Consider the following 27,359-nt stretch of genomic DNA (forward strand, 5'->3'; position numbering starts at 1 on the left):
TTTGTGTTTGTGTGTGCGCACGCACGTGCATGTGGAACTCAGAGGACGACTTGGGGAGCTGGTTCTTCATCCCTTATGTGGATCCTAAAGCATCTTTAGCCACTGAACCATCTCACTGGTCCATTTTCTCTTTTCTTGTTGGTATTATTCACATTGGGTTATGAAACAGTCACCCAGCTGCATCCAGTATGTTTTTATCTTGTAGAATTATATATGCAATAATCAAAGTCATCTTTTGCAGGTTTATTGGTTAAGGTTTATTATGTTACTTTTCTATTGCCATGAACTAAAAAACACAAAACAAAGAACAAAGGTATTATATTAGTTTATGGTAACAAAGGGATAGATTCCTCATGGCAGAGATGGCACAGCATGGCAGCTTTATATGTCTTTTCTTACACTTTTGAGCTCTGGAAAACATTACAAGAATTACTCCAGGATCCATTCAGGGACCTTCTATTATAGTTTTTGGTATGCTTTTACACTTTTTAAATAGTTCTTATGTCTGTTTTCATGTCATGTATGCTTCTGGTTTTTGTTGTTTTTGGTTTTGGTTTTTTTGTTTGTTTGGTTGATTGGCTTTGGGTTTTGTTTTTTTTTTTTGTTTGTTTGTTTGTTTGTTTGTTTTTGGTAGGGCTGAAGTATCCTTAACATATCACACAGTAGGTGACAATTGTTAAAGAACTATTTCAATTGGTTTTAGAATTCTAATCTTTAAATAACCCCAACTCACTGTCCGGTAATTGTCAGAAGTTGCTGTTATTGACACTTGAATTTAACAATGCAGGTGCTGGGCCTAAAAGGATGGTTCAGCACTTAAGAGCACTGGCTGCTCTTCCAGAAGACTGGGTTCAAGTCCCAACACCCACATGGCAGTTCACAACTGTCTTTAATTCTAGTCCCTGGAGAGCCAGTGCTATCTTCTAGTCTCTGTGGGTACTAGGCATACATGTGATACACAGAAATACATGTAAGCAAAACACTCATCCATAAAAATAAATTAATTATATATATTTTTTAAAAGGAGTGAGCCACTACAAACAATCTGGGTATTTCTTTCCTAGCACAGAGGTTGTAAATTAGCCCTTGAAACATTTCTACAGATTGTTTTTAAATGCTTATGTCCAGCAACAAATTCCTTTAGGCCTCCTGGTATATTTTACCTTTTTTGGTTTTCTAGCTTTGGGCTATCTTATTTTGTTACTAACAACACTGTCTTACTGAAATATCTGATCATTTAACTGGTTAAAAAGCTAAACTTTCTGTGTTTTTTGTTTTACCCACCGTCCATTAGCATATATTCTCATGAAAGTAGTGGTACCTGGTCTGTGCATAATTAATCCTTTATGTTTTATAACCAAATGATTGCCCTTGTGACACTACACACAGATCTTTCTTTTACATTTCTGCCTGGGGAGCTGGAGGGACGGCTCCTTAAGAGCATATGCTGCTCTTGCGGAGGATTCAGGTTCAGTTCCCAGCACCCGTGTCAGCTCCCGGAGACCCAGTGCCCTTTGCTTGCCTTTGCAGGCACCTTCACCTATGTGCACACGCCCTACGCAAACGCACATACATACTGTATAATTAAAGTTAAAAACCTTGTTTTAAAGAATATTTTCCAAACTAAAATCGGAATTATCTCCCCCCTCCCCCCATTAAAAAGAGAGCCAGGTATGGTGGCATATACCTTTAATCCCAGTACCTGGGAGACAGAGCCTGGTGGACCTCTATAAGTTTGAGACCAGCCAAGGGCTGTGTTGTAAAACTCTTGTCTCAAAAAACAAAATTAGATAAGTAGATAGGTAGGTAGGTAGGTAGATAGGTAGCGTGGTAGTTTGAATGTAATTGGCCCTCATAATCTCACAGGGAGTGGCACTGTTAGAGTAGGTGTGGTCTTGTTGGAGGAAGTGTGTCATTGTGGAGGCGGGCTTTGAGATCTCTTGTTCAAGCTTGACTCAGTGTGACAGAGACCATTTGCTGTTGCCTTCTGATCAAGATGTAGCCAGTACCATGTCTGCCTGCCACACAGCCATGCTTCCTGCCATGATAATAATGGACTGAACCTCTGAACTTTAAGAAGCCATCTCAATTAAATGTTTTCCTTTATAAGAGTTGCCGTGGCATGATGTCTCTTCACAGCAATAGAAACCCTAACTGAGACAGACAGGTAGATTAAAAAGAGGAGACAATCTTTGTGAAAGTTCAGAGAGTAGGATCATTTGTTATGGTTGAAGTCTGTTTTTGCCAAAGAACCTTGTAGTAGAAGTTTTGCAGGCGTTGGTGGTAATAGGGTTGGACATAACTGCCTTGTATATGTTAGAAGCTTGATCCTTAATATGGAGGTGTTGAGAAGTAGAATGGACCTTCAAGAGCTGAATGCTGTTTCGAAGTCCTTAGATCATTTCCTAAGGTGATCAGGATAGTTTTTGAGAGAAGATTATAAAAGCCTGAGCTTGGCCCCTCCAGCTCTCTGACTTCCTTTCTGTTAATATTTTATTTCTACTGTAGTGATGCAGCCAAGAGCTGATGCTGGTACTAAAATCATGTTTGTTAGAAATTTAAATGTCCTTGTCTATTTTACTATAGGAACAAAAGGCTAACATATTTGTGCTAGAGTTTTCATAATTTTAAGTTATATAAACTTGAGTAATTTGCATTATGCTGGCCTTGTTACAATATTATAAAAACAAAAATTTGTGTTTTTTCTTTGGGATGGCTTTATAAATTGATATATCTGTACAGAATTGCTGTTTTATACTTGATAATCAGATTGTGTGTATTTTGTAACACCTTGTTTTCTTTTGTTAAACATTTGAGTTAGCGTACAGAGTAATGGGCTTCATGGCAGCTTCTTGCATTCATGTCATTGTACTTTGTTCTCATTCTCCTTCCCTGCTGCACTCAATACTTTTTAAATCAGTCAGTCAATCAATTATGTTTTGCGGCAGGATCTCACTAGGTAGCCCTGGCTATCCTGGAACTTAACTCTGTAGGCCTACCTCAAGCTCAGAGTGCTTTCTTTACCTCCTGAGTGTGGGTGGGATTAAAGGAATGTGCCCCTGAGTCTGGCAGTAATTTTGTTTTTAATGACAGAATTTCTACAGGAAAAGGAATGTTGCCCAGTTCTGATGAAACACTTAATCCTTTACCCTTTTTTTTTTTTTTTTTTTTTTTTTGGTTTTTTTTTTTCGAGACAGGGTTTCTCTGTGTAGCTTTGCGCCTTTCCTGGAGCTCACTTGGTAGCCCAGGCTGGCCTCGAACTCACAGAGATCCGCCTGCCTCCGCCTCCCGAGTGCTGGGATTAAAGGCGTGCGCCACCAACGCCCGGCTTTTTTTTTTTTTTTTTTTTTTTTTTTTTTTTTTTTTTTTGGTATCCTTTACCCTTTTAAATGCCCCAAATGAAAATACTGATAATAGAATCAATTTTGCTTAATGTTTACTCTTTGCATAAACCTTCATTGTGATATGAAATGAAACAAATGTATGTACAGTTACATTGAATTAGTAGAGGAAGAAAAACCCAAGAACTTAACTGACTTGTAATCGACTCTAGTCTAAACTCACAGCTGTTAACTGTTTACAGGTGATTTTTTTTTAAGGTTTGTTTATTTATTATGTATACAGTTTCTATGTGCATGAATGCCTGAAGAAGAGGGGCACCAGAGCTCATTACAGATGGTTGTGAGCCACCATGTGGTTGCTGGGAATTAAACTCAGGGCCTCTGGAAGAATAATCATTGCTCTTAACCCCTGCACCATCTCTCCAGCCCCACGTGTGATTTTGATAACCAGAAGTTTCTAGGAAAGTAACAGAATAGAAAATACCAATTAATCCATAAAGAGTAGTCTAAAAATCACCTAAGATTCTATACAGATAAGTTTTCTGTGTGATTATCTAATACATGATACACATTTAAACATTCATACTTTTTTCAAAATGGAAAACTAAACTTACTTTTTTAAAATATTTGTTATACAAAAGCAGTTTTTAATGATATATGGCATTGATCTTTGGAATTTCTTTTTATGACTTATTCTATCACATTCTGATATGTTGATAATTTTAGTAACCTGTCACGTAAATCTTCAAATGCTCAGTATTTTTTGATAGTTATAAAATTGCTATCTCGCTCCCAAAGATCGAGACCTTGTAGAGAGAAGAAACCATTCACCCATATCATTGGGAGGCATTTCAGGAGGATATCTCTTATGCATTGAATAGGACCAACTAATGAGTTTAGCTTGGTTATCATGTGACTAAGCAATTTATTTTACTGTGTTAATTGTGTGCTCTTATTTTAATAATTTTTTTGTGTATTTGAAATTTCCACATATTTTTTACAGTATTTTTTGATCATATCTATACACCACTACCTCCCTCCAAACTCCCATTAGTGAATCCTGCCCCATCTCCCAACTTTCTGTGTTTAATTGTTGTTAATAACCCCCTAAGATCAATTAGTGCTTTCCATATTCAGGTGGGTTTTGGAGCCATCTACTGGAGTGTGGCCAGCCAACCAGAGAAAATCCCCAAAATCGAGTGACTTCCTCCTACTTAGCAGCCATTACTTGCTAGTAGCTATGTGGCTGAGGGTGGAACTTTGGAGTCCCCTGCCCCCTTTTGTGCATGCTGGAATTTTTGGTTTTTTGAGACAGGGTTTCTCTGTGTAGCTTTGCGCCTTTCCTGGATCTCACTCTGTAGACCAGGCTGGCCTCGAACTCACAGAGATCCGCCTGCCTCTGCCTCCCAAGTGCTGGGATTAAAGGCGTGCGCCACCACTGCCTGGCGCATGCTGGAATTTTGATTAGCTTGCCCTGTGAGTTGACATGACATATCTAGAAGTCACCCCCACCCCCATGTACTGACTCTTAAATTCTTTCTGCCTCTTCTGTTGTGATGTTCCCTGAGCCTTGAGGGTTGGGGAGCGGATATAGAGAGCACTCAGTTACTTACACTAGGCACTCAGCATTTGACTAGCTACGAATCTCTGTATTAACAAGTATGGGCTGCATGAAGAAGCTTCTCTCACCAAGTTGAGAGGGGTATAGATTTCTTTCTTGGCTTCAAGACTTGCACCACCCCAAGTTGTGGAACTCCTGGCCACGGTCTTTTTTTTTTTTTTTTTAAGATTGAATGAAAATGATGTACATAATATATGCCTTGTGAAATTTTAATTACATGTAATGGAAATAACAAATGTTGATAACCACTGTTATTTTTAATGATTATCAGTTAAATAGCTTTAAAAAGTAGGGAGACATTTTAGTTCAGTAAAGTAAAAATAATTGACATGGACTCCTGGCCTTGTGGCATTAAAAAAAAGAAAGAAACGTGTACTTGATAAACTGGGAAAGCACTGCCTTTAGTCTTATTCATGTAACAGCTTTCTGCCAGAAATGTCACATAGTACTTCTAGGAATTCTTCCATTAATATGAACTTCATCAACTGCCGGCTTTTAGTAGATGAGAAACCTCACTTAGTTTAAGTGAGTTTCATTGCTAATATAATTAAAAACAGCATGAACATATTTATTTCAGTCAGTGTTCTGACGCTCAGAAAAGCTGGCCTCTTGAACTATATGCTATGTAATACCCAGGACAATACATTACATATCTTGTATCACATGAATATCCATTTACGTGACACACAGTGGGCATTTGATTAAGAAACATTAAATCCTGTTTTAAATAAAAACATATTTCTGCATATGACATTTCTTTATTTTTTGCTTTTACTAAAATACCTTCTTACAGCTTCAGTAATTTATAGCCATCACCTTTATGATGCCATTTATTCATATCTGATTGATACTTGCTTTTTGGCTGGGGCCATCACATTTATAAGAATTACCCTCCGGACCTTTGTTTTTTGTACTGCAAATGTATTAATATATTTTGAACTGCCTATTGAACATCTCTAGTTAAAATGAGATAGCTTGTACTTGATAAAATTAAGATGTAATTCATCTTCCCCCAAACTACCTCCCTTTTGTTTTGTTTATTTATAATAGTTACAGTTGTGTTTTCCTAGTTCAAGTTGAGTTATCTTTTAAATCTGACTTAAAAAATACTGGGTTACATTAGGCCATTTGCATACATGTACATAGCATACTTGAACAATTCCCCCTCATTCCCCACTTCCCTTGCCCCTTCTTGATCTGATTTCTTCTCCATTGTGCCTATACTATTAATAGATAAGCCTTGCCTGTTTTTTAGCAGCTTTTGTCTTATATCAGTTTTTAATACATTGTATTAAGGTCTATTTTAAATCACATTTGTATTATTCCTTATCTAGTCGTCTCTTCACTCTTACTTTAAAAATACCGTGTATGGGGGCTGGAGAGATGGCTCAGAGGTTAAGAGCACTGGCTGTTCTTCCAGAGGACCTGAGTTTAATCCCAGCACCCACATGGTGGCTCACAACCATCTGTAATGAGATATGGCGCCCTCTTCTGGCATGCAGGCAGAACACTGTATACATAATAAATAAATAAATTAATTAATTAATTTAAAAAATGTATCGTGTATAGGGCCAAGTGCAATTGCACTTGAATTCCAGTCCTTGGGGAGGCAGAAGCAGGTGATTTCTCTGAGTTTGAGGCCAGCCTGATCTACATAGTGAGTTCAGGCCAACTGGGGCTGAAATTTCATAGCCTAGTACTTTAAGCTTTTCTTTTATTATATGTGTATATTTATATACTCATGTATCATTTTCAATCTTAATGTTGAGCATACAGAGAAAATGTATTTTCTGAGTCAGAATATTTTGTTTAATGTCTTTTCAGTTCTCTGCAAATGATTTCATTTTTCTTTGCCTCTGAATACCCTTGTATATATGTATGTATCACAGTTTCTGTATTTGTTCATCTGATGATAGACATCTAAGCTGGTTCCATTTCTTGGCTCTTATAAGTAGTGCAGCAATAAACACGGATTGTGGTATTTCTTTGGAGTGTTAGGAGCCTTTTAGGTGTATAAGCAAGAGTATAGTATAGCTGTCTTGTGGTAACTAGTTTTCTGAGAAACATCCACACTGATTTCCATAGTGACTACACAAGTTGACATTCTCCCCAGCAGTATATATTCTCTTCACTCACATGTCAGCCGCTCAGTGTGGGTGCTGAAACCTGAACTCAGGGCCTTTGCAAGAGCAGTACAGAATTTTTTTTTTTTTTTAACAGCTAAGCATTTTTCTAGACTTTCCCTACTTCTTGGAGAATGGAGGAGAGTCTGGACCAAGGCTGGTTTCAGACTCACTCTATAGTGAAGTGACATATATAAAGATGACATTTAACTTCTGAGCATCTTGCCTCTACCTCCGAATACTGGTATTATAGATGTGTGCCACCCTGTCCCATTATGCAGTGCCAGGGAATCAAATCCAGGGTTTTGTGCATGCATGATAAGTAAGCAGTCTACAAACTGAGCAACGTATTCAGCCTGGAATTTATTTTCTGATAAAAGCCATTCTGGCTAGGGTAAAGATGGATTCTGAAAAGTTTAATTTGTTTTTCTCTGGTATCAAAAGATACTGCACACCTTTTGGACATCTGTGTTCTTTTGAAATTTGTTGATTATCCCATTAGTTGATTGGATAATTTACTTTTGTGTTTATTTTGTGTTATTTTCCTCCATGTCTCCACTCCCAAAAACTGAGATTAGAGGCATGTCCTGTTATGCCAGGCTTTGTTTTATTTTATTTTGAGATTTATTTTTTTAAATTTTGTATATCTTTGTGGTCTTGTGAATGTATGAGTCCAAGTACCCATGGAATCCATAAGAAAGTGTTTGATTCCTTGAAGCTAGAGTTACGGGTGGTTGTAGGATGCCCCATATGGGTGCTGGGAACTGAACTTGAGTCCTCTACAAGAGGAGTACATGCTCTTAACCACTGAGCTCCCCCTTCGGATTACCATTTATTTATTAATTTACTTGTTTTAGCATGGCGTCTGAGAAATTGAAGTCGGGGCCTCACGTTTGCATGGCAAGCACTCTGAGAACTGTGCCGTCTCCCCAGCCTGATAGTAAAACTTTATGGTATACAGTGGTATTTGTCCCTTTCTCGTGTGTGTGTGTGTGTGTGTGTGTGTGTGTGTGTGTGTGTGTGTAGTTGGCAAAAGTTTTCTTCTGTAGCATGTGTCTTTTCTGCTAATTTTTTTCTTTGCTGTGCAGAAGCGTTATAAATTTGTATGATCCCATTTTCTAATTCTTCAGGTTATTACTGTGTTGGTGCTGTCTGTTTCTGAAAATTCTTTGCCTGTGCCTGTATCTTGAAGTGTCTTTTTCCTGTAGCACTTTCAGAGCTTCATGTCTTAGACTAATTTTGAATTGATTTTTTTCTAAATAGAGTAAGAAATAGGGATCTAATTTCTTTTCCACCTTTTGGTACAGAGACTGCCTTCCCACCCCTGTATATGGTTTGGGTTTTTAAGAGAGGGAGAGGGAGTGTGTTTGAGAACTTTATGAAAAATTAGGTGTTTGCAACTCTGGGGGTTTATTTCTGGATCCTCTATTCTCTTCTCCTGATCAACATCTCTTTTTGTGCCAGTACTGTGCTGTTTTCAGTACTATGAGTATGTAGCATAGTTTGAAATCGGATACCGTGAGCCCTGATCATTATGATTTCTTTGTCATCTGCTGGCTCTGAGTTTGAATTGTCTGAGTTTTGTTTTGTTTTGTTTTTGTTTTTTAGATCTTGTGATTCATTATTAGGTTATCTATTTGAGGTCAGTATTACTTTGCTGCATCTGTGATCAAACTCTTAGAATTTCTGTTGCTGTATTAAAGCACCACTACCAAAAAGCAACTTTGGAAGGAAGAAGGTTATTTCATCTTACAGTTTTCAGGTCACTCCATCACCAAGGGAAGCCAAGGCAGGACCTTAAAGCAGGAACTTGTAGGCAGGAACCGAAACAGGTTATGGAGGAGTGCCTATTACTAATCTCCCAAGGCTTCCTCAGCCTGTTTTCTTACACACCCCAGGATTACTTGCTCAGGGATGGCACTACCCACAGTGCCCTGGGACCTCCCCATCAATCACTAATTAAGAAAGTGCACCCAGGCTTGGCCACAGGCCAGTCTATGGGGCATTTTCTCACTTAGGTTCCCTTCTCAAACAACTCTCTAGCTTTTATCAAGTTGAAGAAAATACTCAACACAAACACAGACCAAAAATGACGTATGGAACAGTTTCTTTTGGCTTTATGTTCCAGAGGTTCTGTCATATGGGAGGCATGTCAGCAAGTAGCAGGTTTAGGAACCCAAAAGTTGACCTTGTCAGTCACAAGCACAGAGGGGGAGGGTGAACTGAAAGTGGCACGAGGCTTGTAATCTAAAAGCTTCCAGTGATGGACTCAGCTGGGCTGTACCTCCTCAACCTCTCAACAGTGCCATCAGCCAAGGACCAACTGTCCAGATGCCTGAGACTAAGGAACAGCTTTCATTCAGACCACCACAAGATCTTTCTGAGTATTTAATAGAAGTACTCATAGCTATAAAGGTTCCTCTCCCAACTTCCATAGCTATATTCCCAGTGTTCTGGTTAAGTTACCTTGCGTTATAATCGGATTCAAGGAAAGTTTTTAGTTTTCAAAATTTTTTTCCCCTCAGTGACCCACGGGTCATTTAGATGTTACTGTTCAGTATACGTATTCGTGTAGTTTCTGAAGTTTTTCTCACTATTGATTACTAATTCTCTTGCCATATGTTTGGATAAGATACTAAGATATTATTTAGATTCCATTGATTTGTAGCCTAGATTGTGGTCTATCTTAGAGATTCTTGGCTTGTGGGTGTCTTTACCAGTGAATCCTGTTTCATGGAGACAGTAATTTGAAGCTATTTACATTTGAGTCTTATTTTGAGAGGTGTTGACTCATTTCTGTGGTGTTAGAGGGTGGGATTGCTTTTCTATATGATTGGATTATTGATTGATCATTGATTTCTCCTCATCAATATAAAGGTTTTCTTGTTTGACATTGAATATGATGAATTCCTACCACTTATTTCTCTCAAATTTTTTTCTCATGTGCTTATTATTGAGACTTTCTTCTCAGTCTATAGTATTCCATTAAGTATTGTGTAGTGCTGCCTTGGTGTTACTGATATGCCTTAATTTGTGCTTTTTTTTTCAAATGTCCTTATTTATCCATCAACTTTAAAAGATAGCTTTGCTGAATATGGTAATCTTGGTTGGCTGTTACTTTCAGGGCTAGAAATAAATCATTGCAGGCTTTCTTGGCTTTCAGGGCTGCTGATTTCTGATGTGTTTGCCTCTGTGAATTGATATCTTGGCTTTATCATTTCTTTGCTTAGTATTTGTGACACTGAATGTAGTTAGGGCAGCATTCTCTGATTGTTTAAGATTCCAAGTGCTTCTTCTGTTTGGATATTAATTTCTTCCTCTAGATTTGGGGAATTTGTTATAATTTCATTAAGTAGATTGTCTATGTCTGTAGTGTTTAAATTTTTGTGCTGCGGAGTCTTGGGCTTGGTCTGTTGATTATATTCTAGATTTCTTAGATGTTAGTCTTATTTTTCCTCTTACTGATAATTTATCATGAAAGGTGTTGAATTCTGTCAAATGCTTTTTCTGTATGAATTCAGATATTCAGGTAGATTTATCTTCCTGTGGTCTATTATATCAATTGATTTCTGTGGGTTGTTATCCTTGAATAAATCTTGGTCTTAATGTATAAATGTAATATGCTGATTAGATTGGTTTACTAGTATTTTGTTGAAGATTTTTGTATTTGTATTTATAGGGATATTGGTCCATGGTTTTCATTTCTGGTGATTTCTTTATCTTTGATATTTAGGATAATCACTTTCTCTCACAAATAATTACAGAATATTCTTGAACAATTTTTTTAATAATTCGAGATTAATTCCTGTTGATAATTTTTTAAGGGATGAATATTACAGTTAATCAATGAAGTCATGTGGTTCTGGATTTTTCTTACTGCCAGGTTTTTATGATCAGTTTTTCTGATTCTTCTTTAGTGAATTTTGTTAGTGTGTATTGCAAAAAAAATGTACCTATGTAACTTCACTTACGTGTTTGTTGGCATAAATTTCTCATAGTATACTGTCTTGTATTTTCTTGTTTCTATGTTTTTAGTAATACCACTATTTTCATTTCTGATTTTGGTGATTCAAGTCTTCTCCTTCCCCTGATCCCTCTTGGTCCGTCTATTTAAAAGCTTGCCCAGATCATTGATCTCTTCAAAGAACCAGCTTTTTGAGTGTTGGTGTTGTTTTTCTATTTTTTAATTTTCTATTTTATAATTCTCTATTTTTCTTGCTTTGAGTATAGACTTGTTATTTTTTTTTCTAGCATTCATAAAGTTAACCTTGAAATGGAGTGCTTGTTTCTTTCTTTCTTTGTTCTGTGTTGCTGGTGATTGGACTTAGAGACACACATGCATGTTCTCTGCTATTGAGCTCCAATTCTAGCCCAAGGACCTGTTTGTAGGTACATAGCTGCACAGTTCTGTCTGCAGACTGCTTTTGCTGCGCATGTAGGATTCCATTCATTCATCTCAAAGTAGTTTCTAATTTCATTTGTAATTTCTTTGATCCATATGAGGATGCAGTTTACTTTCTACTTATTTACAAATTTCCCTTTCTTGTTGATTTATACTTTCAGTCTTTTGTGGTCAGAGAACAAGCTCTATATTCAGACCTTTCAAATTAGTTTCGGCTTGTTAAGTGACCTAATACATGATATGGTTTGTCCTAGAAACATTCCTTGTGGATTTTAAGAGAATGTATGTATATTGTGCTGTTTTTGGATGTTCTGTTCTTGTTTGGTCTAGTTGGCTTATGATGTTATTCAAGTCTTGTGGGTTTTTTGGTAATCTTTATTTGCTTTCATTATTGTTGTTCCTGTACCTTTGTACTGTCTCTTTTATACTTGAGCTTAGTTTTGTGTAATTTGCTTCTTACATTTTGGAGTGCTCATTGGGCATTAGATCATCTAGATCATCTTGAAAGATACCCTCTGAAGTTTTTGTCTTACAGTCATATTATTTTCTGATAATTAAGATAGCCACTCCAGCTATCTTTTTGTTTCTCTTTGCATTGATAGAATTTTCAATCCTTTTAGGTTTGTTTTGTTGTTTTACTTGGTTTTTGAAACAGTGTCTTCTCAGTATTACCTAGAACTTCTGGGTTCCACTGTTCTTCCTTTCTCAGACTTTTAAATAGTTGATACCACAGACCCAGGCACAGGCACTAGTGTTTTGATAAGTCCTCCGTCTCTTTACATTCAAATATTTGTGTCATTGGGCCTGTGATGGTATCTTATAGACTGTATCTTGGTTTTCTTTTTTAATCAATCTGTTAAGAGAGAAAGGGTGAGTTTAAATTAGCTTTTTAATTGTTACCAGGGGTTATAAATAACACCATAACTTTTTTGGTGTTTTTCAAAATGGGGTCTCTCTATGTAGCTCTGGCTGTCCTAGAACTTACTATGTAGGGCCAGGCTGGCCTTGAATCACAGAGATCCTCCTGCCACTGCCTCCCAAGTGCTAAGATTAAAAGCTTGTACCATTACACCGAGCACATCTGAAACCTTTAAACAGTCATGTTTTATTTCAATTTAACTTTGTTTCAAAGTAAATAAAAACTCCTATACAGATATTTTCCATCCCTTTCTGGTATTGCCAGAAATTACATCTTTGCAAATTAGGTGTATGTTAATATAAATTTGTTAAATTTATGCATTTGTGGTATAAATGTATCACAACAAAAAGAGAAGTTATAAGTCAAACAGTTATTTGGCTTATGCACTTAGCTGTATTTCTTTTGTTGTTGTTGTTCTGTGCTTTGTTACTGTCAAAACTTCACTAGGTCCCCTTGATGGTTAATATTGCCAACTTGATTTCATCTGTAATCACCTAGGAGATAAATATCTGAACATATTTGTGGAAATTTCTAGATGAGGTCAACTTGGGTGGAAGCCATTCCATAGGCTAGGGAGAGTTCCAGACTGAGTAAAAAGGGAAAGGCAAGCTTTGCATCCCCCCCTCCACAGCCATGCTTCCTGACTTTAGACATAATGCAGTCAGCTGCTTTCTATTCCTGCTCTTGTGATTTCCTTGTCTTGATGGACCTTACTCTCAAACAGTGACCCACAAATAAAACCCAGTTTTCCTTAAGTTGCTTCTGGTGTATGTTTTGTCACAGCAACGACAAAAGAACTAATTTACTCCTTCCTCCAGTTATCACATCCAAAAATGTTTCTAGGCATGCCAAGTGGTCCCTGAAGTGCACTGTCTCCCCTGAGAACCACTACAAGGTGTGAAGGACCTTGAAGATGACAGGGCGTTGCTAATACTGTTAACATTACAGCTGGCATACAGAGTGTGTTCTACTCTAGTGTATAAAAAGTACTTAGTGGTGATAGTTTACAGTTTCACAGTGCTGTGGGAATTCTAAAGAAGGTGGTTCTAAGTGGAAATAGCAAGGAAGGTGTCAATAAGGAAGAGGTGTTTTAATTGGTGTAATGATCTAGAGAATGTTGTGATACAATTCATTTGGTAGGTGTTTGTTTGTAATGCAAATGAAAGAAGTAGAAAAAACCCACTGGCACTAGATCTTAGAGAAGAGTTGGACATTAAATCATTAGTAGTAAGTAGTGATGTGTTCTTGAGAGATAGTATTTCTCCTTTTGTGATATTAGCATGCTTGAATCATAAAGGAAAGATAATAGCCCTGTTTTTCTCCCCATCTTTTATAACTTTTACCTGTTTCAGATTTCTTCCAGAAAAATAACCAGTAGGAGATAATATAAGTGATTTTATTTTTATATATGTATATATATGTGTATATATATGTGTGTGTGTATAATTTGCATTAATTTAACTGCTGTTTGAGACTGATTAATATCAGTATCAGAAGGTAAGAAGAATTGCTGGTAGCAAGCATTAACACTACATCCACATGTGATATTTCTTCATTGGGGAAACTTCAGTTTCCTTGATTATTTCTAACTGATAACTAGGGTCTACCCAAATGATTGATTCTAATATCATCTGGTTGTGAATGAGTTTATTTGATGTGTGTATGTGTGTGTGTGTGTGTGTGTGTGTGTGTGTGTGTGTGTGTGTGTTTTCACTGGTATGTGCTCCAGCTCACGTGTGTGGATGCAGAGACTCAAAGTTAATGTCAAGTGTCTTCCTCAGTTACTCTCTGCATTATTTATTGAAGTAGGATATCTCACTAAACCCAGACCTTGCCAACTGCCTCATCTAGCTAATCTATCTAGCCACCTTGCCCTAGAAATCCCAGTTCTACCTCCAGAATGCTAGGATGATGGGCGGCTGCCACACCTACCTAGTCCTGGAGATTGGAAATCTGGTCCTCAGAATGGCATGGCAAACACTTTATCCACTGAGCCATTTTCACAGCTTTTGACTGTAGAGTGTTCAGTATTTGCTTGTTTTGTTTTTTAAGGACATGAGTTACATAGAACATAGTATACTGATCTTACAAGTACAGATGTATGCATTTTTAACAAATACATATACCTGTCAAGAATAAAACCATCTTCATCACATTTTTGTCCTGTCATAACTGATTTTCTAGCCATTAGAAACAATTGCTTTTTAGAAATTTTTGCTCAGAATATAGGTAAGAATTCCTTGTTGTAGGATGTTATATAAGTTAAATATATTCTTTTGTTTCTGGCTTCCTTCCTTTCATTCATGCATTCATTCATTGAGACAGACTTTTGCTGTTGAACCTCATGATCTTCCTGCCTCAGTTTCTTAAGGGCTATGATTATAGGCATGTGCCACTGCATCAGACATAATCTGGTTTCTTTCACATAGCTGAGTTCTTACGAGACTAATTCATGTTGGTTGTGTCAGTGTTAACTCATAGTTTTTATGGATAGGATCATGTCCTCATAAATTTTATGACAGTAAATTTTTGATCATTTTTATCTTCATAGATTTCTGAGAGTTGAAAATTTTTCCCAGTATAACACTTTGTAAAGCATGAAATACTTGTAACCAGACAGAGAGAAATAATGTTTCCTTATGCAAAGGCCCTGACATACTGCTCCTGGAATGATACTAGACAGGAATCAATTTTCTAATATTTCTGTAAACTGTGACTGGTTGCTAAGGATTTAGAGTTAAGCATATTCTTTGTTACAGATATTTGTGTTTGTAAAAACATTTTTTTAATTTCTTAGGATTATGTACTGAAGGATTGTACCGTGTTAGTGGAAATAAAACTGATCAAGACAACATTCAAAAGCAGTTTGATCAAGGTAATTACAAAATAAAGTTATCTTACTGTTTTCCTTACTAGAATTTTATGGTAAGAAATTTTATTTGAAACTTCCTATAGAAGTGGATGTGGAGAGGAGAGCATTTAAAAGTGTGATTAGAAATATTAAATATATGGTAGTTGCCACAGTAAAGGAATAGAAGAACTGAGAGAGGTCTGTCTTCGTACTAACAAGAAAATCTGGAGCCTGGCATGATGGTACATACCTTTATTCCCAGCACTCAGAAGGCGGAGGCAGGAGTTCAAGAACAGCCAAGGCTGAATAGTGAAATTTTGTATCAAAAACAAACAGGACGGAAGGAAGGAAGGAAAGAGAAAGAAAACGTTGATTCTTTTAGAGTCTTCTTAGGAAGGTGGATATTAGGAAACAGGAAGAGGAAGTTGGAAATATTAAACTTTTAAAATACATTTAGAATAAAAGAAAGATTTGACAGAGTTGAAACAGATGGGCTCAGAGAATACAGTATTGCATCTATATTTTGGAGTGTGAAGGCTAGAAGACAAGAAAGAACTTATTGAAAAGAAGGATACTCAGAATTGAAACCAAGTGTTATAGGCAATAAAATTTATAGGTCTGTTTTAGAAGTGAGAATTTCTTTATGTGCTGAGACTGTGGTGATTAATGTAAAGCAAACACTTTGAGGTAAGCTGTGATAGATTATGGACAATGGTACGTTTTTGCCCTATTTTATATTTCTGACCCAATAAGCTATCTACAAATAAAAAATTAGTAGAATCTATAAAGCCAGTGCCAGAATTAAAAAGGCAGTAAATTTATTTATGATGAACTAGCAACAGTTATATCAGAAATGGCACTATGTAATGTAACAGATAACTAATATTTAGGAGTAAATTCAAAAGTGAGCCTCTACTAGTAAGGAATTCCATGTGTGATCAAAGATCAAACTAAAAAATGAAAATCAATTTACTAGAAGTAAGTGAATATTTTTATAGTCTTTGACTGGAAAGGGCCTAAATTTAGTAAGAAACCTAGAAAGCATAAATGAATAACAATCTAGGCTACCTAGAAATGTAAAAATTCTGTGTGAGAATATAAGAACAAAATCTTGAGAGTATAGAGTGACTTATACAGACAAACCGTTAGTATATATTTGAAAATATACTCAGCCTCTTTCAATTACAAGTTTTTATTTTAAGATTATGTTTATTATCAGTGAAAAAGATTGTTGGTAATGTAGGCAAACATATTTTCTATATCTGTTGTAGGTACATTTTTGAGAGGCAGTTTGTGAATATTAAAATTCAGATTCCTTTGTTTTAGAAATTCTACTTCAAGGAATTTGTATTCCAAAAGCCTTTGCATGATCTTGTTAAAGGCATTTGTTGGAGTATTTATAATTTAAAGAGAGGAGGAAGAAATACCTATGTGTCTACGAATGTTGTATATTGTAGTGAGGTAGAATAATTATTTATATTTGTTAAAATGGCAAAACATTACTTGTTGGTTTGTATATTCCTGTGTAGAAGTATGCCATGTTGCCAAAAGTATTCTACCATATTTTTTAAGAAATATTAGAGAAACTGTATTTTATGTCAAATTGGCACAATTCCACTTTCAGTGAGGAGGGCAGAGTAATAGTTGGGGCTCTTGGATTCAATTTAGTGGTTTTATTTTTAGTCTTGCCACTGACTATGCCTCAAGCAAGTTAATCTTTCTAGATCTAATTTTTTCATCACACAGTGGAGATGAAAGAATAAATATAAGGCTAATGAGATAATGCTTGTCCAGTAAGGTGTGTAAATGGGTCGTGTTTTCTCTAAGTGATCATGAAAGGGCTCAAAGGAAGAATGCTATAAAATAATAACAACTGTCTCTAAGTCATGGGATGATTTTTCCTCATCTGTATTTTCACATGTAAATGACTTGATACACTTTTAGCATGTTCCATTCTTGTTCTTTAAATCAGCCCATTACTGATGATGTAATTATTTAACCTGTTTACTCAAAACATTACAAAGTAAAGTTTAAAGATCCAAATTAGAATTATTATACATCATTCATATTGTTTGTCTTTCTGTTTTCTTATAGTCTTTTAAATAGTCTGTGTATAAACAAGTAATTAAAGTAACAGTGTAATTAAAATTCTTTAATGAACTCTATGCTGATATATACCATACAGTGTTTATGAATAAAATGCTTTTTGCATGAAGTTGTCTTCCTGATCTGTATAGTTTGCTGGCCTGTGAGGAAAAACAATTAATGAAAAATGTCTTTTGGCAGAAAGATGCCTGTTCACTGTATCTCTGCGGTAAGTTAAAATGTCATTATATAAATTAAATTTTGATTCTGTCTTACAGATCATAATATCAATCTAGTATCCATGGAAGTGACAGTAAATGCTGTAGCTGGAGCTCTCAAAGCTTTCTTTGCTGACTTGCCAGATCCTTTGATTCCGTATTCACTCCATCCAGAGCTATTGGAAGCAGCGAGTAAGCAGAAACTTCCTTTTGGGCGGATGGGGATCGTGGTTTTGAATATTGGTTGCCAGAATCAACTATGCACTAGAATTTTTAATTAAAAACTCACTCTATTCAAAATATGTCTTAAAGATTTCCACCAAATTTAAATAAAGTCAGGATGCTCATGAATGACTTTAGGGATATTTGTTTTTAGCTACTTCCACAGATAATGAGGGGCAGGGAGAAAGTGCACTTTGAGGCCAGAAGAGAATATTGGGTGTCCTGTTTTATTACTGTCCACCTTATTCCAAGATAAGTTCTCTCTCTTGTTCTGAACATGTTGCTAGGTTGGCAGTCAATAAGTCCTAGGATCCTCTGGTCTCCTCTTTTCCACAGTCCTGGGGTCACATGAAGCTACCCATGCTGCTGCTTTTTACATGGGTGGTAGACTCTGCACTTTGGTCCTCATGCTTGCCTGCACAGTACCTCCTAGAGAAGATAAATGCTCCTAGAAGATAAGGATGTTTTTACTTATTAAGGACTTTGGAGTAAGGCAGTGAGTGAGTCAGACAGAGTACTTGATTCAAAGTGTATTCCTACTTTGACATCAGTCACTCAGGTGTTTCTAGTATGCACATATCATTTATCCTGAAAATGGAACCTAAAGTCTGTTTGAGCATCAAGAAACCTAATGCTTAATTTGCACTAATGGCTAAAATTAATGAAATTTCTAGGTTTTTCTTTTAGTGTAAGTATTCAAGGTCTTTTAAATGGGATTACTTCTTTAGTTTTATTTTAAAAGTTCTCAGTTATTTGTTTTTAGTTAAAATACAGTTCTGAACCAGCAAGATGTCTCCTTAGGGAAAGTTGCTTGCCACCAAACCTGACAATCTGAGTTTGATCCCCAAACACACATGGTGAAAGGAGAGAAATAACTTGAACAAGTTGTCCTCTGACCTTTATTCCATGCCCTGTGGCATGTGCCTCCCCCTCTCATCTCTACACACATAAATAAGTGAATCAGTTTTAAAGTAAGTTTTAAAAGAGGGCTAGAGAGATGACTCACAGTAAAGAGCACTTCCTACTCTTGTAGGGGACCTGAGTTCAGTTTCCAGCACCCATGCCAGGTAGCTCACAGCCAACTGTAAGTCCAGCTCCGGGTGATTCACCACCCTCTCCTTTACTAGTGGGCACCTGCACTTGTGCAGCACACCCCTCCCTACAAAGACACACACACACAAATTATAGAAAATAACATCTCCTTTTAAAAAGTAAAGATTCAAAAAATCTTTCAATATATTGTCACAAGGTATAGTTGCCTTATACATATTCCCAGGTGTTATCTCTTGGTTAAAAACACTAGCCTTAGAACTTCCTACTTAGAAAGTTCACTTTAAAGGCCTAGTTTAGAAGTAAAATGTGACAAATGAGAATTTTTAGTATTTGATAATTCTACCATGATGTAAAGTGAGAGAGAAAAAATAAATCTCTTACCTCCCATTTATTGCTGTACTGTGTTTTAGTTATCCTGTTTTATAGTTGCATTAACTTGGAAAATAACTACATTAAATGTTTATGATACTGGTAAAGGAAATTGCAAGTCAGTGCAATGTGGATAACTATGGATTCAGGGCTACATTGTGCCTATCACTGCTTTTGGAAGTCTTTGAACCTGAGGGACATATTTTTATCAAAAGAAAAACTTGATGACACATTAAAATTAAAAAGTTCATGTTTCAGAAATATCATTGAAAGATACACAAGGCTCATTTATCAGTGTTGTGTGTTATTGCTTTTGTTGTTCAGCTGTAGGACTGAGTAGTTGTACACATAAAGCCTGAAATTCTTACAATCCGTTGTGCAAATATTAAAGAGACTAACGTACTTACAAGTAATTAGGTAATTCTAAATAAATTTGTAGTTGTATATATATAGAAAGTACAATATACCTCAAACACAGTCTTAATTTTCGTAGTAAATATTAACTGGAAGTTTGTATTAGATATTTGAAAGTTTATTCATTTTATACAAAAATTTCTCTTACAGAAATCCCAGATAAAACAGAACGCCTTCACGCCTTGAAAGAAATTGTTAAGAAATTTCATCCCGTAAACTATGATGTATTCAGATATGTGATAACGCATCTAAACAGGTACTTGCAAATAAAATGCACATTGTGTTTCAAACCTGTAACCTTTATATGCTAGATAATTATAACTTCTACTAAGGGGAATACCGACTGACCAGGTTCTGTTTGGATCCTTTGTAATGGTTGTCTATATTATCTAATTCATATCTGTAAAGCTTTGTGATAATATTTTGCACGTATAATCAGTGTTTGCTGAGTTATTACACTAGGAATTAAACCCAGGGCCTTCTATATGCTGAGCAAGCACTATCACTGAACTATATACCCAGCCCAACAATATATTTTTTCTCAGTTTTTTTTTTTTTTTAGTAGTTCTCTTGTGTGGAATCTTAGAATTGTAGTTGAAAAAAAAAATGACAGTAACCAAAATAACCAAATCAACATTTGGAGTTGGAGATGTTGGGGTTTGAAGAGGGGATAATAAGTAGAGTGCAGCTGTTGTATGTTTCACTTCACCTGGTGTTCTAGACTGTGTTGTGTAGTTTGTGTATTCCATACATGGAAATTTTACCGCAAACTATCTGTCCTGTTACTCAAAATATGAGACACTAATTCTTATATTCATAACTCTACATATGTTCCAGTTGGAATTTACATTCAGTAACAGGCACTGTAGTATTGAGTATTAAGACTTGCTCAGACACTGTAGTCAAACAGGTGTCAGTTTGCAATGTTACAGTTGTAACCTTAGAGAAACTACCCATTTCTCAGTTATCAAATGAGAGAAAATAACACTTCATTGAAGTTGTTCTGAAGAATAAATGAGTGCTTCGGGGGGTTGTTTTTTGTTTTGAATTTCTGCAAAATTTTATTTGCACATATACAAATAAACTCCTATCAAAAGTTTATTCAAAACATTTTTAGTGGCAATTTAAACAATTCTGTAGGGTTGTGGTTGAACATTTGCCTAGTATCTGGGAAGCCCTGAGTTTGATCCTTCCACCAAAAAATAAACTTCAGTAATCATAATGGGGCCCAAATGAAGTGTATTCTTATCTGTTCTTCTTAAAAGAGACTATTCACTAACGTTTGAAGTTTTATTATTGCTGTCAGTGTGCAATATAAAATTAAACTGGCTACATAAAGAAATAAACCTTTCTTCCAAGTCCCCTTCTTAAAAAACAAAACTGTCAACTTGATAAATACAGTAAGATGGTAGAATTTTCCCTTTTGAAAAATAATTAATGGTTGATATATTATTAACAGAGTACGTGGAAGCTGTAAACCTTATTGAATATAGAGAATAGCAATATCTTGTGAACATAACAGGTTGAATTAACAATTGGACTTGATTTAAAAGATTATGAAAAAAGGACAGGGCAGAGCATACTCAAAGAATCATAGTACTATCTCACCTTCAAAGTTATCCTAAGTGCTATATTCTGGAAGTGTTTTTGGCTGTGTATATTAGTAAAGAGCACAGGCAAAAGCTTGTTTGATGTTTGAAGAACACAGAGGGGGCTTGTTTGAACTGACCAAAATAAGGATGGAGAAAGTCAAGAGACAGAGGAACAATGCCAGGTTATATCAAAAGTGTTGTTCACATTATGACTCATGGACTAGTTTTATAGCTTTTTAGTCTTTATAATGATAAGTTTGTTTCAGAATATATAAATCTTTTTTATTATATGTATTACTCTTTTTTGCTAGGAGAACCACATTACTTTATTGACAAAGCATTATATGATTTGCATTCTTTGTGGTTCTGAGAAATACTAGAGATAGAGCAGAAGCTATTCAGACTTGAGTTTGAAAAGGAACAATCTACTGCACAGTTTTTAGTTTTTTCTTGTGTTGCTCTGATAAGTGCCATGGCCAAAAGCAACTTAGACAAAGAAAGGGTTTATGTGGCTTATGCTTCTCAGGTCTATCATTGAAGGTGATGGCAGGACAGGAGCTGAAGCAGAAACCATGTGGAGGAATGCTGCCTGCTGGCTTTGTTCCCCAACTCCTGCTCAGCTAAGTTTTTGTACAGCCCAGCATTCCTTGCCTAGCAACAGTACCACCCACAGTGGGCTAGGCCCTACTACATGAATCTTCAGGCAAGAAAATAGCCTACAGGCATACCCACAGGCCAGTCTGTTTGAGGCAGTACCCCAATTGAGTTTCCCTTAGGTAACTCTAGACTATGTCAGGTTGATAACTGAAGCTAACTAGAAGCTACTCCTAACCCCCCTCCCCATCCCCCACCATTGCATATTCTCACAGTACTAGGCATATAGCAGTGAACAGATGGGCCTGGAATTCTAGGAGAAAGACAAATACATGTCATACATCTCTTTGACAGACTGACAAGATAGTAAAGTTATCCCGTGGAATGATTATTTGATCATATTCTTCCACTCTGTATATCCAATGATTATCAAGTCCATATTTCTAATTATTATTCCATTTTCTTTCCTTTACCACAACTTTATTTACTATTTCTCATTCAGGAACTACTAATGTTAACAGTTGTCTTTGCCAACTTTTATTTCTACCCTCCACTGATTCTAATGTCAAGATGATCTTTCTAAAACAGCCTAGTCCACAGAGCGAGTTCCAGGACAGGCTCCAAAGCTACACAGAGAAACCCTGTCTTTAAAAAATAAAAAAATAAAAAACTTGGCTAAAGATTTGTTTTACATGTTTTTATTTTGTATATTTTACTTAATGCACGTCTGTGTGCCACATGTGTTCCTGATGCCTGTGGTGGTCATTAAGTGGGCAACAGTTGCCCTGGAACCGGAGTTCCAGATAGTTGTGAACCACAATGTGGGTGCTGGGATCTGAACTCCAGTTCTTTGCAAGAGCAACATGTGCTCTTAACTGCTGGGCCATCACTCCAGCCCCAAAGATTTTTCAAGATTAAAATAGTGCTCTATCTCTTTAGGATAGACTCTAAACTGATTAACACTAGTAGTTCTGAGTGGTTACACTTCCTTTCTTTCCCCCATAAACAGCAGTTATGCTGTGTTAAACTTTTACTAGCAGCTATCCAGGAGTATGTTTGTGGCACATCTTAACATGCCAATAGTTTGAAAGTATGGTTCCCAAAACAGCAGCTATCTGAGAATTTCTGAGCAGTTTATGCTATTAGACTTCACCACAGACATAATAAATCACAAACTTCAGATGTTTTAACAAGCCCTCCAGAAGGTTCTGACAAATGTTATAGCCACTGTTGTAACTCAGTTTCCCTTTCTTCCTACCGTTCTTCCCACATCCACTACCTTTGACTTAACCTTAAACTTTACCTTGTCCATGAAGCTTTCCCTGATCAACCTAATTTTTAACAGATACAGACTCTCCATACTGTCTTCCAACTTTGTAGGTAGTTCTGAACCTAGCACGTCACTGCTACATGACACACCACACTGTACGTACTAGCCACCTACTACGTATCAACAGATGGTTGACTTGATTCTCACTGTTCGGTTGAGCCTCTTTTACTAGAAATAGTGACTTTTTCATCACAGAACACAATGTTAGGCTACATATTTTACTTTAGGTGAGTGATTTCTGTATCTGGAAGTTTTCTTTGGTTTGTGTTTTTTGTTTGCTTTATTTATTTTTTTTAAACTTAAAGATTTTGCTGCTATGCCACTGACTTGTGGACAGTTTTTCTTTTTTCTTGTGTAGCTCAGGCTGACCTGTAATCTGTTATCCTACTGCTTCAGCTTCTGAGAACTGGGATTACAGGTGGATACTGCTATGCCCAGTTCGAAGTGTTTGTTTATGTGTAGAATAAGAGGGTTGAATAAACGTAATGTAATAATTTATAGTTTATAGTCTAAGGTTTGCTTCTTACATGTCTTGCTTGCTAGAGATAGTGATAGAAGTGCTTGCTCAGGTATTTAAAGGACTGGATGAAAATCATTTAATACTGTATAATCATTTGTAAATTGATGTTAAATTGTGAGACATTTTAAAGTAGAATTTATTGAATGTTGTCTTTAAGATAAAATTTTAACAGTATACAAAATATTGTTTTAAAAGATGTTCATAGTGTGCTAGGTGCTAGATAGATTATGCTAAATTTTCCTAAGCTGGTTTAAAAGGGATGACATACCCTGATTTTTGGGTTCTCTGTGTAACCCTGGCTGTCCTGTAACTCTCTCTGTAGACGAGACTGGCCTCAAACTCAAGAGATCCACCTGCCTCTGCCTCCCAAGTGCTGGGATTAAAGGCATGTGCTACCACTGCCTGGCCTTGATTTATTTCTTAATCTCCCACAGTAGTCTAAAAATTTGGATCCACATTAGAATTTGCTGTTTGGAAAGCCATTAATGTTGGTCAGTTGGCCTTAACCTAGAAGAAAAGGATTTTTTTTTCAAATTGAAAAGACTTGCATGTATAAACCTTTAAGCCCCAGAGTGCAGCATCTTTTAGACTGTCTGGCATTCTCACAAAGAATAGGTATTCATTGCTCTCTTGTTTTAGAATATAGTTGAATATATGCTGCTAAGAAAAAATTTAAAGTTGAAATTAGCATAAATGATAAACTAGCTTTGGGGTTCTGTAATTTCAATGAGTTCTGATTTCTTTTTTCCCTTCCGTTTTATAATTTCAGGGTTAGTCAGCAAAATAAAATCAACCTAATGACAGCAGACAACTTATCCATCTGTTTTTGGCCGACTTTGATGAGACCTGATTTTGAAAATCGAGAGTTTCTGTCTACCACTAAAATCCATCAATCTGTCGTTGAAACATTTATTCAACAGTGCCAGTTTTTCTTTTACAATGGAGAAATTGTAGAAACTGCGAACGCTGTGGCTCCTCCCCCACCTTCAAATCCAGGACAGTTGGTGGAATCCCTGGTACCCCTTCAGTTACCACCACCCTTGCAACCTCAGCTAATTCAACCGCAATTGCAGGCAGACCCTCTTGGTATTATATGAGTAGAATGTGATTGCAAATGGCCTGAAATTGGACAAAAGCAAATCTAGACATGCATGTTTCAGGGTTTAGTAGTATATTTCATGTTTCATACAGATAATCCACATTCAAAATGATGAGACATTCTCTCTTTGAACTATATGGTATTCCCTGTTCACATACATTACGAATTCTAAAAACATGGTAAGCATGACTGGAGAGGTTTAATTTTTATAAACAAAAAATAGTTATAAAAATGCAAAGCTGCTGCTGCATGCAACCTTATTGCAATCAGTATATCATTCCTGTGGCGATTTCTGTCACATTATATTGTGAATAAAATTTTTCTATAGAAATTAAATGATTTAAAAACTCATATATGAAACGTTTAATGCTTTCAGCCTGCTTTATGGCTGGTTTTGTTATTTGATGTGCTAATTTGGAAACTTAATTTACATTCAAGCAGTCTGTGTAGGTAACTAAAGCCCAGTTAAGTATTTTATAATTTCAGGCTACTGTGCCGTGCTTGGGATGTTGTTTGAAAGAAAGAAAAAAATACATGTAACATATTTCACATTTCTGCACCTTCATCTTCTAAGTAAATCTGTGGATGATTTGATGAGGAGTGAATGAACTTGTTTCTTTTACTCACATACCAAGGACACACTTGTGGTTAAAGTGAGTTGATAATGTGGTGTAAAGGATAGTTGTCACCAACTCATTTCTTTATGATCTATAATGAAAAATACATTTTGTATACGGTTAATTCTGTAAACAGATGCATGTTCAAAAGATCTATGATGGTCTTGTAATCTTAATCTAATATATTTTAGATATTTTAATTTTTCCCTCTTGGGGAATACATTTAGTATAGTGTAGAAAAATACTTCATGACATTTTCATATAAGGTTATATAACTTTTCATACATAAACATGAAATTTGTTGTAGAAAGTTCTTTAAACCAAACATTTAATCTAGGACTTCAATTTAATCTGTTCCTTGAATCTATTTTTATGTGGCCCTTGAGAATATATCCCAAAAAAATCCATTGCTAATACAGCAATAAAAATACTTTGGGTACTGACAGACTCCTTGGAGTATGTATATATAAAATCACAAACTTGTATTCATATTCTTTCTGTGATGTGTTGTTCTACAATCCAGAATGGCTTTTGCACCATTTTTTAAACCAGTTCCCCTCCCCCTTTGATGTTGGTACCAGAGTTGCTATAAATGACTGCTGCTTTAGGGGTTAAATATTTTGTTAGTGAATATTAAACCAGAACACTAAATTATGATAAAACTTTCTGACTGGATAATAGGTAAATTTAGTTGGGCTGTATTCAAAATTATTTTATTATCAAACCATACCATTTGTTTTACTGGGAAAAGGAAAATGATTTGCTTTTTACTGCTGGGTCATATTTTGTGTAGTAAGGAAGAATTCTTTGGTCAATATTGTAATCTTTATATTTCAACGTTAAGGTTTCCTTATTTGTATTATAGTAAATCGATGATTTTTGAGATTCAAGGCTCCTAAGAGTTTGATTTGCTCCATTTTGTCTTAAAATAAATATTCTTTCCCAATTGTTATATCTTAGGTATTGTACTTCCAATTTCAACCAAGATGTCGACATGAACCAGGCTACTGTTGAAGTACATGTATATTATAAATTACCCTATTTGTGTCATATGCTTACATGTTATTATCTTTTCTAAGAGAACAAAGTCCCTATTATTCCTATTGCAAAGCACACAGGAATTAAGAGTACAGTAATTTTTAAAAAAAAAAAGAATATCCGGTAAATGTAGTATTCTTAACTTGTTCTATATTACTTAATACCTATGTCTATATAGCTTTAATTTATAGCTGTCAGTTTAACATTGGCATGTCTGGCAAAGAAAATTAAACTTTAAGAGTTTTATAAACTGTTTCTAGGTTGCTAAAGAATTTATTTTTCTACTATAAATGGTATAGATAAAGCATCAACTATGTACAGGAAAAAAGCCTGAATATTTCTGTTGGAAGTAGGCTTAAAAGAGAATTTTCAGAACTGTTCATATCTTTGGTTTATTCTGTCCTAACTTTACTATTGTAATATATAAGTTCCAGTTTATTTAAGCCTTTCTCTTTTATAATGTGTTAATTTAACGTTCATTTACATTTAGAACTATTTTTGTTATTAAAGTTAGCATTTAGAAGTTTCCACATTAACCACCTTAACACCTTTCCCAAAACTGATCTCTTACTTTTCTATGTGTTCTATCATTGATTTGACACACTACTACATAGTGAATCACTTCAGTATTCTACATCTGGCTCATTACTAGTAGGTTACAGATACTGGAAATTAAAATGCGCTTTAAAGCTCAGTCTGTGACACTGACTTGTGTTTGTTTTTGCCCAAGGATATAGATGTGTTTTAAGTACTAGAAAAGCAATTCTAAGAAGAGAATAACATAATTGAATCATTTTTTCCTTTAAGTCCCTGGAACATTTCACTGTTTAGGGATAGACATATACGCATGTGTATATGAGACTTAATGGGTTAAAAGAATAGTAGATAGTCTTACAATTATGGGTCAACATTAAGACATTTTACAATATTAAAAAAATTACATCTATACAT

At 35.7% G+C, this 27,359-nt stretch overlaps 1 protein-coding gene across 4 annotated transcripts in view; it reads left to right on the top strand.

The window, feature by feature from the left end:
• Nucleotides 1-27,102, top strand: part of Arhgap5 (Rho GTPase activating protein 5) — a 75,692-nt gene extending 48,590 nt beyond the window's left edge. For all 4 annotated transcript variants that reach the window (XM_028869695.2, XM_028869693.2, XM_028869692.1 and 1 more), the window contains exons 4-7: nucleotides 15,204-15,281; nucleotides 17,621-17,752; nucleotides 19,769-19,874; nucleotides 24,424-27,102. In XM_028869695.2, the coding sequence (XP_028725528.1) occupies nucleotides 15,204-15,281; nucleotides 17,621-17,752; nucleotides 19,769-19,874; nucleotides 24,424-24,751 (644 nt within the window). In that variant the 3' untranslated portion in view covers nucleotides 24,752-27,102. The remainder of the gene's footprint in view (nucleotides 1-15,203; nucleotides 15,282-17,620; nucleotides 17,753-19,768; nucleotides 19,875-24,423) is intronic.
• The last annotated feature ends 257 nt before the right edge of the window (nucleotides 27,103-27,359 follow it).

Source organism: Peromyscus leucopus, chromosome 14 (genome assembly GCF_004664715.2).
Source record: "Peromyscus leucopus breed LL Stock chromosome 14, UCI_PerLeu_2.1, whole genome shotgun sequence".
NCBI classification, from domain to species: Eukaryota; Metazoa; Chordata; class Mammalia; order Rodentia; family Cricetidae; genus Peromyscus; species Peromyscus leucopus.